We start from the raw sequence: 11,328 nt of genomic DNA, 5'->3' as shown, positions 1-11,328 counted from the left end.
TATTAAATTTTATGTTTTAGTAATGTTTTTTTTTTTTCACATACGTTTCGACAAAGTTATGTAAATCATAATTTTTTTTCCAGCAATTAAAACCTCACTACTTGGGTAACATCGAAATCTTTGAAGGGAGATAAATTGAGAAGATATAAGATTTAATTTTTTATTTTATTTTGTTGAAAATCTTTAAAGTATCATAATAAAAGTACAACTAATTAATTATATTTGTGTCTTCTCGAATGAACTTGAGAATAGCTTTTGAAAAGTACTTTTAAATTTTTTTTTTAAAACTTCAAGGACTATGTTGTTTTACTGAAACTAAAAAGGAAGCACGATAACTTGTGAAATTGAACTGATAAAATTATAAAATTAGAACAAAGTTTAAGGTGAATATATTAAATAATGATTGAGAACTTCTAAGAACAAAGTTTTTTTCTTTATTGAGTTAGCTATATGGTCATAAGATTACACTTTATTTTATAGTTCAAACAAAACTTAAAAATATATGTAATTTTCATTATCTATACTATATTAAAAGCACGAAGGCCCTTAGCGAAATGTCGTTCGACTTTTTTATCCTTTTAAAATAGAGTTCACATTGGATAAAATAGTCATTTGATTATTTACCTAATATATTTAGGATCTTATAATCACCTAAACTTTTGTATATTGAATCCTTCCTTATTTAAAATTCTACTATATAAGAAGTCCAAATATTTAGGACTTTTAAAACAATTTAAATTATAACTAATACAAATTTTCCAAACTGTGTAACATCTCGATATGGAAACGTAAAGTTTACACGGAAACTTTACGTCATTAATATAGTGGTAAAACTAGAGCATCTTTTATGAGCTATATTTTAAAATCAAGTTTATGTTCAATTCAATTAGATAATATATATGATTGATTTTTTATTTGGTTGAGTATTTAAATGATTGGTGCATAGGTAAAATACTAGCACTTCGGTCCAAACTGGAATATATTGAACTTTTTGATAAGTCTATTCATTCATATACTAACATTTATTTTACAAATTGAAACTAGATAAAAAAGAAAAAAATCATATTTATATAATTATAAAACCAAAAAAAAGCACTATTAAGTTGGATTTAAAATAAAACACTACAAAAATTATATAATGTTGGATTTAGTCTCAAAATTCTTTTGAATCGCAATACCCTGAAAGTTACGAATACCAATCTCAAGCTACTTTAAGAAATAAAAAAATTAATGCAAACACATACACCTTGTTCGGAAATTTATTTAATCTTTCAACTAAATCTTGCGCATTAGATCCTTTCCTTATTTTAATTATGTGATATATTAATTTTATAAAAGACAAGTAATACCAAAATAAAAGTTTCACAGAGAATAAGTAAAAACATAACTATTACTAGCTGTAGGTTTGAATTATTCGTTGTATGAAATTATAATCAATTAGTTTTATATAATTTAATATAAATATAAATAAAAGTGAAAAAAAACTAATTAGTAGGAAAATATAACTATATTAGATAGTGTCGATCGAATCTCCTTCGATTTTTTTTATTCTTAATTATAGATATATAATTGGTGATAAAATTAAAATCAATTAGTTTATATTATTTAATTATCTTAGTAAACATGAAAGAAATTGGAAATTTATGTTTAATTGTTCGGCTATAAAATAGTATGTCATTAGCCTTTCAAAGATTCATACTATAAAATTTATGTACCAAAATATAAAATATTACAGCAAATTCTATATTTAGATATAAAATTATTTTAATATTTACAATTAGTATACTCTTTAATCAATATCCGATTCTAAAAAAACTTTTTTAAATGACACTTAACAATTACATTTTGCACGTTGGGTATACAAAATTTAATAATATTTATATAATTTTTTTAAAGTTTCTAAACTTCTTAATATGTAGTACACGCGCAAAGCGCGTAGGAATGAGTTCTTTTAGTTTTTTAGATTATTTTTAATGTGCCATGTATCTCAAAGTTATTCTAAACTTTTTATTGGCATGATGACATAATTCTGTTAATTTATGATCCACACTTTAATTATGATTTAAACTCCAGCTGCTTAGCATTTTTTTATGTTCGTATGTAACTTTATTCATATATTTGATATTTTTTTTATATTATTCTCATGCCAATTTTTGTTGAATAAATTTTTTTGAGATGAGAACAAGCAGAAGAATCAAAGGAACAGAATAAAATAGTATTGAAATAGTGAGAATAACCCTAAATTATTTTTAGATGACTAGATTCATTTTTCTTATTCAAAAACTATAATTTTCCATATTTTTTTCTAAATATTTCCCCTTTGAAATTGAAAATATAATACAAGGTTAGTATATATGGAAATTAACAAATATATCAATGCTAAATTGATTTAAAAAAATCGGGATGAAGCATCTGTAGTCAAACACATTATTTTTGCACATATATTTACTTGACATAAGGCACGCGTGCAACGCAGGTACACTAAACTAGTTTATTAAAATAAGAAACACGCGCAACGCGCGTACTACTAGTATTAAACGTTGAGGGATTAGTAAAAGTTTTGCAGTATTGGGATATATATGAAGTCATTTTTATTCGAAAAGAAAAAAACTATTTAAAATTATAAACAATCACCACCTAACAACGGTTTCGTTGTTATCGCCAACAAGGGTCACTGCAACAAAAACACTTACTCTAATAAGACTGGATGCGATGGAAACAAAGTAATTTGCCGGCCAAATCACACTTGTCCTCGCTTATATTCAAAAGTTTTCATAGTTAGAATAGACAAAAAATAATTAAGATAAAACTATTCGGAATTAGTAATGAGTTTCGCAGTAGACCCCGTCCACTGTAAATCAGTAAATATATCCTTTTCCCTTTTCGATTGTGGTTTAAAAAGTGAAATGATCTGTGGCTAAAACTGTGAAGAAATCGAGGACCACATAATTTGTCACTTCTTCCTCTTTTGTATAATATTGGTCATGATCGAAAAATTTTATCTTGTGCCTCACACAACTGATTGTCTCACAACTGTGTGATCCCAAAATTTTGTGGACTCAGATGTGCAAGATATGGGTCCACAAATATGTCAGATAAAAAGAGCCCTCTCACAACTAGTGTCAGTTGTGTGAGGCACAAAATAAAATCACTCGTCATGATAACTTTATTAATTTTTCGGAACACAAGAAATACTAAATAGTTTTCTTATAAATTCTAGAGTAGCTTTTATCATAAACGTTGTAGAAGAGACTTACTTATCTTATAGTTTAGGGTTTTATCCGTCTTTGATTTTATTGCTTGTTGTTTTGTCTGACCTACTAGACCAAGAGCTTCTCAAGCTCAAGCATTTGCTTTTCTTGTTAAATACCAACGTCTTGGGGCTAACGTGGGATCTATCCGCTCAGAATCAATGGCAGATGATGGTAGGTGGAGTCTTCAAGGCACTACTGCTATTGTCACTGGAGGCACTCGAGGCATAGGGTGATTTGATTTTCAATCTACTCTTTCTTAATCTATCTATAATAAGTCATGATACATAATATATTAATTATATATAGTAAATTTATTCATTAATTGTTGGTTGTTTTTGAGTGCACATTAATTAGGCATGCAATTGTACAAGAATTGGCAAGTTTTGGAGCAAATGTTTATACGTGTTCACGTAACCAGATGGAGCTTGATGAGTGTCTTCAACAATGGAAAACTAAGGGTTTTAAAGTGGAAGGATCTGTATGTGACTTACTATCAAGATCTCAAAGAGAAAAGTTCATGGACACTGTTAGCAGCTATTTTGATGGAAAAATTAACATTCTTGTAAGTTCAATGTTGCAAAAAGCTCTTTTTCTTCTTTTAGGTTAATGATTCGGTATTCGAAGCCTATTGGCCGATCAATTTGGACTAGATAGGTCTACTAACAGATCAGTAAAGTGCTCCGCCCTATAAAAAGATTCTCCATTCACCTGGCTCGAACCCAAAAATTCTAGTAATGAAGGTTGGACTCGTAGTGGAGCTAGAAATTATAACAAAGGGATTCAAAAAAAAATACAAGAGTATCACATTCCCTTTAGACAAGGGGGTTCAAAAAATTATACTAGAAAAAACAATATTTTTTTTCTTATTTTACACATTAGAATTTTTTGATGAAGGATACAATTAAACCCTATTCATTAAACTTAATTAATTAGCTTGTAGGTGGAGAGCAGAGGCGGATCTAGGATTTCTAATATATGAGTGCACTATTAAAAAGGAGAAAAAAAATGCTTTAAGTAGGAATTGTTCCCTATCCCTTTTGGTAAATAATTCAACCTTCAACCAAATGCACCATTTAGCCTTCTTGTAGCATGAATACCAAAAGTTAATATTATACTAATTCTAAAATATATGTACATAAAATATCTAATTTTATGGAGGGACCAAAAGTTCACATACCCCATAATATCCCGTATAAATTCGTCCCTGGTGGAGAGATCGCAACTACATACCTTGGTGGTGCAAACAGTTAATCATAAAAAGAAAACAAACTTTTGGAATACATGCTTATAATTTTACTCACTATTTCATCACATAGTAACTTGACTTTGTTTTTTGTTAGATAAATAATGCAGCTGTAGCTATAGCTAAATTAACAACGGAGTTCACTCATGAAGATTACAACACTATGATGGGCATAAATTTTGAGGCTTCTTACCATCTATCGCAGCTAGCACATCCTTTCTTGATGGCCTCGGGAAATGGAAGCATTGTTTTCATTTCTTCTGTTGCTGGGCTTGTCTCTCTTCCCTTATGTTCCATTTATTCTGCGTCTAAAGGTAGTCAGTTATCCTAGCGGATATACACAGATTATACATGATTAGACATGCATCGACTATTTAGTTAACTCTTCATTATATAATCTTTTTTTTTCTTTTGGTAATTAAAGATTTTATTTATCGTACAGCTCAAGAAAAAAAAGAAAAAAAAAAAATAGAATCTGGGCAACCGCCCTAGTTTCCAGTATAGCAACTAATGTCAACTACACCACTCTTAATTCAATTGAACTTATATATACTACTAGTGTACTTTAATTCACTAAAGCATGTGATTTAATTAACCTGATTGTGTAAAAGACTATACACGGTTAGTGCACTTGTCCTTATTAAACAGTGATTTTCAAGGCCTGAGAAATAATATCCTAAATATTCTCTGAGTTTAAGTTCTACGCATTGAGAATATAAAAAATAGATACATAATCGAATCACTTATAATTTAATTACAAGTAAATTTCTCTGGCAAATAACCTACTATGGCATTTTTAAACTACGTTCACGGGTGTCAAAAAAATTATATTGACAGTATATATACTTAAATCCTTCTTTGAATAGTTTTGAGCTTAAAATGTACATACTAGTAGTACAATCAAATCTCTCTATAACAACATAATTTATTCTAGCTTTTTTGGCTTGTATAGTAAATGATTGTTGTACACCTATAACAACATTTGCCGATTAGATATTATTTGGCTGTTATAGACAAAAATTATTTAAAACTATTTTTTTTCTTTTTTAATGTTACATATAAAAGATAAAAAAAAGTTATTCAAATTTAAAATCTCAAAAGATATACATATTGAAAAAATTAATATATTATTAATAAATTCATTGAAAACTTTGTCCAAAGAAAAGATATGTGTAGATCTTCAATTACTAATCATTGATAAAAACTTTTGTACAATTGTATACTGATATTCTTGCTTTTTTCTTTTTACCATTCTCTATATATTAAGGAGCAATGAACCAATTAACAAGGAGTTTGGCATGTGAATGGGCTAAGGACAATATTCGAGTTAATGCAGTTGCACCATGGATTATAAGAACCTCTCTCATTGATGCTGCTTCTGTAAGTTTACCTATTTTGTCTTGTCTCAAATTAATCGTTGTATTAACTTTCTCTGGCATTATTTCTTTGTAGCAAAATCCAGTACACAAAGAAAATATCAACAAATTAACGATTCGGACTCCAATTGGTGGGCGAGTTGGAGAGCCAAAAGAAGTCTCAGCTATGGTTGCTTTCCTTTGCTTCCCATGTGCTTCATACATTACCGGCCAGATTATGTGTGTTGATGGAGGAATAACTATTAATGCATCCTATTAATCAGTATCACATTAAATAAATAAATAAATAAAAGTGTCATCGATTTAATTATTAAGCTTTTAGATTACAATTTAACAAAGTAACACATTGCCACTTATCAACAAAATATTACTACTATATATTCTTAGTATAAAAATGGTCATGCTAGTGGATTGATGTATTGTAATTCGATAATAAATACTGTAGTAAATAAAAATGTTCCTGTCAATAAGACGATTCACACAATTTCACCATTCTTTACTCTTATTATTTTTTGTTACCTATGGAAACAGTTGATAGTTTCTGGTAGTTATTTTTCTTACTGCTATTTACTGATTATAAAATCTCTCTCCCTCCGCTGTTTCTCTCTATCATGTGAATCAAGTATACCTGATTGGGTGCATGTTTGGTTTGGAGCCCGAGGGCTCGGGTGAATTTTGGACATGTTTCGGATAAGTTCAGCAAAGGAAAAGTATGCTGGTGCAATACCAGTGATGGTGCTCTGTTGAAGATCTTGCAATAGCGAGGTCTGACCCGCTTTTGCGAAGAAACCTCTGGTTCTGTGAGCATGGGCTGGGTTGGGTGAAACTCGCATTTGCGATAAATTGTTCGCATTTGTGAACTGTAGACTTTCACTTTTGCGAAGGAAGTGGTCGAAATTGCGATCACTGACCACTGGAGTCTGCTTCGTATTTGTGAAGCTTCTGGTCGCATTTGCGATGGTGGTAAGTTCGCATTTGCAAACTAAATGTCGTATTTGCGACCCTTGTCTCGCATTTCCGATGTTCGCAATTGCGAACAACACTTCGCAATTACGACATCTGCAGCTGGGTAAAAGAGGGGGGAAACGGGACTTAGCTCATTTCTCACAATTTCTCAACCCTAGACACACTAGAGTCGATTTTCCAAGAGACTTTTCTCCCAGAATCATTGGTAAGTGACTTTAATTCATTTGTTTTCAATTACCCATTACATTTCATAAGATTTCAACATCAAATTTAGGATTCTCATGGTAGAAATGAGGGATTTGGGTAGAATTATGAATTTTTGTAAAATTAAAATTTAGATCTCGAATTGAAGTCGGATTTCAAAACAAATCATATAGCGGGGCTCGGGGTGAATGGGTAATCGGATTTTGGTCCGAATCTCAGGTTTCGAACAAGCGGGCAAAGGGTTGACTTTTGTTGATTTTTTTCAAATATGATCAAAATTGAACATCTTCATTTGTGGGTAGTTTCTGAAGCTTATTTTGAATTATTTGGTCAATAATTTGCTGGGTTTGTCTGATTTGGAGGCTTGTTCAAAAGGCAAGGTCGTGGTTGATTGATTGCTTGAGTTGCGGAGTGAGGTAAGTGTTGGGTCGAACCTTGATTTGAGGGAACTAGAAACCCTTGAGTTACATGTTATGTGAATTACGTAGGAGACGGAGTATATGCGAGGTGTCATGCCCCGACCTTGGGGAGTGCGATCGGCGCTCAACAGAGATATCCTGGTTGAGCAAGCCCGCACAATGCCGTCTACCCAACTCACCCATGAATAAAGAGAAGAATACATTCCATTAATTAGACATTAAGAGGTCGTGCGAACAACACCAATTCATTTCCATAGGTTACATCATTAACAAGTCTCCAAAATAGTACACTATACAATCATAGTTGAAGTGGAACAGGTGATACGATTACAACATTTTTTTTGTTTAATCTTCCCAAAACAAGATACAACCCATACTATGTCTATGGAGCCTCAAACAAAAACAAAAGAGTGCTATGACAATGCCGGCGACAAGGCCCCGGCTATACCTCAAAATACTATGTACAAAGGACAGGAGATATAGGACCCTGAAATGAAGTGGGGCTCACCAACTCAGCTGAGGAAAGGGTGTGCTGCTATCACTGATCAATACCATCTGCTATGGAACTATTTGCATCCATTAAAGATGTAGCGCCCCCGGCAAAAGGAACGTTAGTACATATGGAATAGTACTAACACTCTCTCAATAGAACGAGTAACAGTAAACGGAGAAGGAAACATAAAATCAATAAGAGACTCAAACAGTATCAAGGTGTCAAGTTAGGGGAAGGGTAAATTTCAAGTAAGTTCCAATCTTTTTAAGTTGGGAGATCTTTAGCACCGATACACCACCGTATTTTTAGCACGGAGTCCGATCTCAGCCCGATCGGCTAAGCCGTCTCACCCCGAGACATCCACTCACAATACCATCATGTGCGCGACATGGGTCCAATCTCTGCCCGATCGACAAAGTCGTCTCACTACAATGTCGTGTGGGTCGACATCACATCACATCTCGCTAGCAATAATCTCATCCCATTTAAAGAAAAATATCTCAGCACATCAATCTCATCCCATATAAGGGGAAACAACCTCATCACATTTAACACGGGGATTTACCCCTCAATCACCCCGGCACGTGTAGTTTCGGGGTTAGGTTATTTTGTCCTACCGTTCCTCGGTGACAAAACGATACTCCCAAAGCATTTATTATTTAAAGGATTTACCACTCATTTCATAATCTTTTATATATCATTCATTTTATTGGCACCAATTGCCATAGCGCAATATCATTCTTAGCACGTTGGTCGTACATCATAGTTCATGCTCTCTTCTTTAACTTTCAAATATCATCATGGATAATCAATAACAAGGCTTTTCAAATTAAGACTTTAAATATACATGTGAGCAAATACGGGTGTTAGGCACATGGAGATTTCTTGCACAACTTGGCATAACAACTTCCATTTGAACTTGACTTGAAGTCACAACAGTTTAATACATGACTCATGCTTTGAACACGCTCCCGAAGAACAATGTAATATTATAAGAATATTAGGAGCACATTTTGAACATATATATATACCCTTCGACACCAAGCTTATTCGGAATAGCAAGTTTAAAATGAACAACTCGGAACTTACATGAACATCGTGGGATAAATTCCAAGATAGAAGTTTAGCCAACATACCTCGCCTTGAGCTTCCTTAAATTACTATAATGTTCGGAAATCTTAGCCACTTCGATCTATTTAGAAATATAACAGAGTTGAACACAAATTAGGAATGAGTTCATGGTTCCAGTTCATTTTAGCATTTTATCAAACACTATGTGTACATTAAGGTTTCAAGGTCCTCTTGTGGTGGATTCCTTCATCCCACAACCCAATATCTACCCTTTTTAGCTCAACAACCTTTCTACAACTTTGTTGGTACATGCATGCATAGATAACACCCCCATACCTAAGAATCACAATCCTTATTATCCACCTTCTTCCCCAAGCTAGAAATTGAAGACTAGGGTATGGAACCTTACCTCTTCGATGAAGACCTTGTGACACTTTCTTGTGAATTCTTCAAGACTTGAGCAAATATTGGTAAAAGTTAGCTTTGGAATCCCCTTCTCACTCTAGAACACTTCCTTTTCTCTAAAATACCAGTTAGGACCAGCCGAAAAAAAAACCCTAGTTGTTTTTATAAAAATGGGATCGGGTGAAATTTCCAAACTTAAGCTCTACGAAGTCGCATACTGGACCGCAAAACAGGTATGCGGCCCGCAAAAAAGGGTCCAAAAACTGGGATGTTAGGGTTGGGTCTGCGGCAGGTCTGCGGTCCGCAGACCAGTTCTGCAGGCGCAGAAAGGACTGCAGAACCTCCTTTTGAAATTTCTTATGTTGGCTTCTGCGATGGATGTGCGGCTCGCGAAATGGTTATGCGGTCGCATAATTGATCGCAAAATATCATCCAAAATTTGCCCACTTTTTTTGCTTCACTTTTCGGCAGATTCGCAATCCGCAGATCAGTTCTGCGGTCCGCAAATCAGTTCTACGACCACAGAATGGACCGCAGAAAATGCCATGCTCTGCCAAAACCCCGGGTTCTGGGTAAAATTTTACGGCGCCTTAAATCCTCCCCCGGTTAAGATCATTCATCCTCGAATGAGGGTCAAAATCCGCCATTAGCATCTAATGCGACCCAACTGTCACTTCATACACCAGCAGTTCCAAAATTCGACTAACTCTCTGAATTTCCAAAATTTTTGCTAGAGTCTCCCCAGTAATTGGGCCTATCCACCTGCCAGAGAATCCCAAAACCAGTCCTAACAATATAACCATAGCACAACGATGTAAAACAACATAGAAACAACACCGGCCACAATGCCATTAAACATTACATTACCAAGAAGGAGTATCATTAACATAAGTTGTACAGGGGAAATATAATTTGTAGAAAGTTAGCTTTTAACGTCATGGACACAATTACATAGCTATTCAAACAAATGTGGACACATCTTCTTCTTCTTCTCCCCCTCGACTTCCCAAGTGGCCTCTTCGACCTGCTGGTTTCGCCATAACACTTTCACGGAGGCAATCTCTATGTTTCTCAGTTTTCGGACTTGCCTATCAAGAATGGCAACTGGAATCTCTTCATAAGTCAATTCTTCATTAACCTCTATGGTCTCAACCGGAACAATAAGCGACAGATCTCCAACCACCTTCTTCAACATGGACACACGAAACATCGGGCGCACTAAGGACATTTCTGGAGGCAGTTCTAGCCTGTAAGCTACCCGACCAATCCTCTGAATAATTCTGTATGGTTCGACATACCTCGGACTCAATTTTCCTTTCTTACCAAACCGCATCACTCCCTTCATAAGGGAAACCTTCAAGAATACACAATCATCCTATTGGAACTCCAAATCCCTACGACGAACATCCGAATAGGACTTCTGACGACTTTGGGCAGTTTTCGTTCCTTAATGATCTTTACCTTCTCCATAGCCTGATGCACGAGATTTGGCCCTATCAACTCCGCTTCCCCAATCTCGAACCACCCAATGGGAGATTTAACCATATAAATCCTCGAACAGCGCCATCTGAATGCTAGCATGATAACTATTGTTGTAGGCAAATTCTACGAGCGGCAAATGATCATCCCAACTACCTTTGATGTCAAGAACACAAGCACGCAACATATCTTCAAGCGTCTGAATGGTCCGCTCTGCTTGCCCGTCGGTCTGTAGATGGAAAGTTGTGCTAAGATTTACCTGAGTACCCAACCCTTGCTGAAATTTCTTCCAAAAATTAGAGTGCCATGCAGCCTGACTATTTCCTTGATATATAACTGAGCATACTGTTCTGCTATGTCGGTAGCCTTAACAGGTAAGAAGTGCACTAATTTCGTGAGTCGATCCACAATCACCCAA

General features: G+C 34.2%; 1 protein-coding gene across 1 annotated transcript; it reads left to right on the top strand.

The window, feature by feature from the left end:
* On the top strand, positions 3,413 to 6,132 carry LOC109230582 (tropinone reductase homolog). The gene is made up of 5 exons (XM_019396052.1): positions 3,413 to 3,483; positions 3,609 to 3,816; positions 4,595 to 4,811; positions 5,765 to 5,877; positions 5,950 to 6,132. The coding sequence occupies exons 1-5, from the start codon at positions 3,413 to 3,415 to the stop codon at positions 6,130 to 6,132; spliced, it is 792 nt and encodes a 263-aa protein (XP_019251597.1).

This window comes from Nicotiana attenuata, chromosome 7, assembly GCF_001879085.1.
Source record: "Nicotiana attenuata strain UT chromosome 7, NIATTr2, whole genome shotgun sequence".
Taxonomy (NCBI): domain Eukaryota; kingdom Viridiplantae; phylum Streptophyta; class Magnoliopsida; order Solanales; family Solanaceae; genus Nicotiana; species Nicotiana attenuata.
This window is presented reverse-complemented; position numbering and strand designations above follow the sequence as displayed.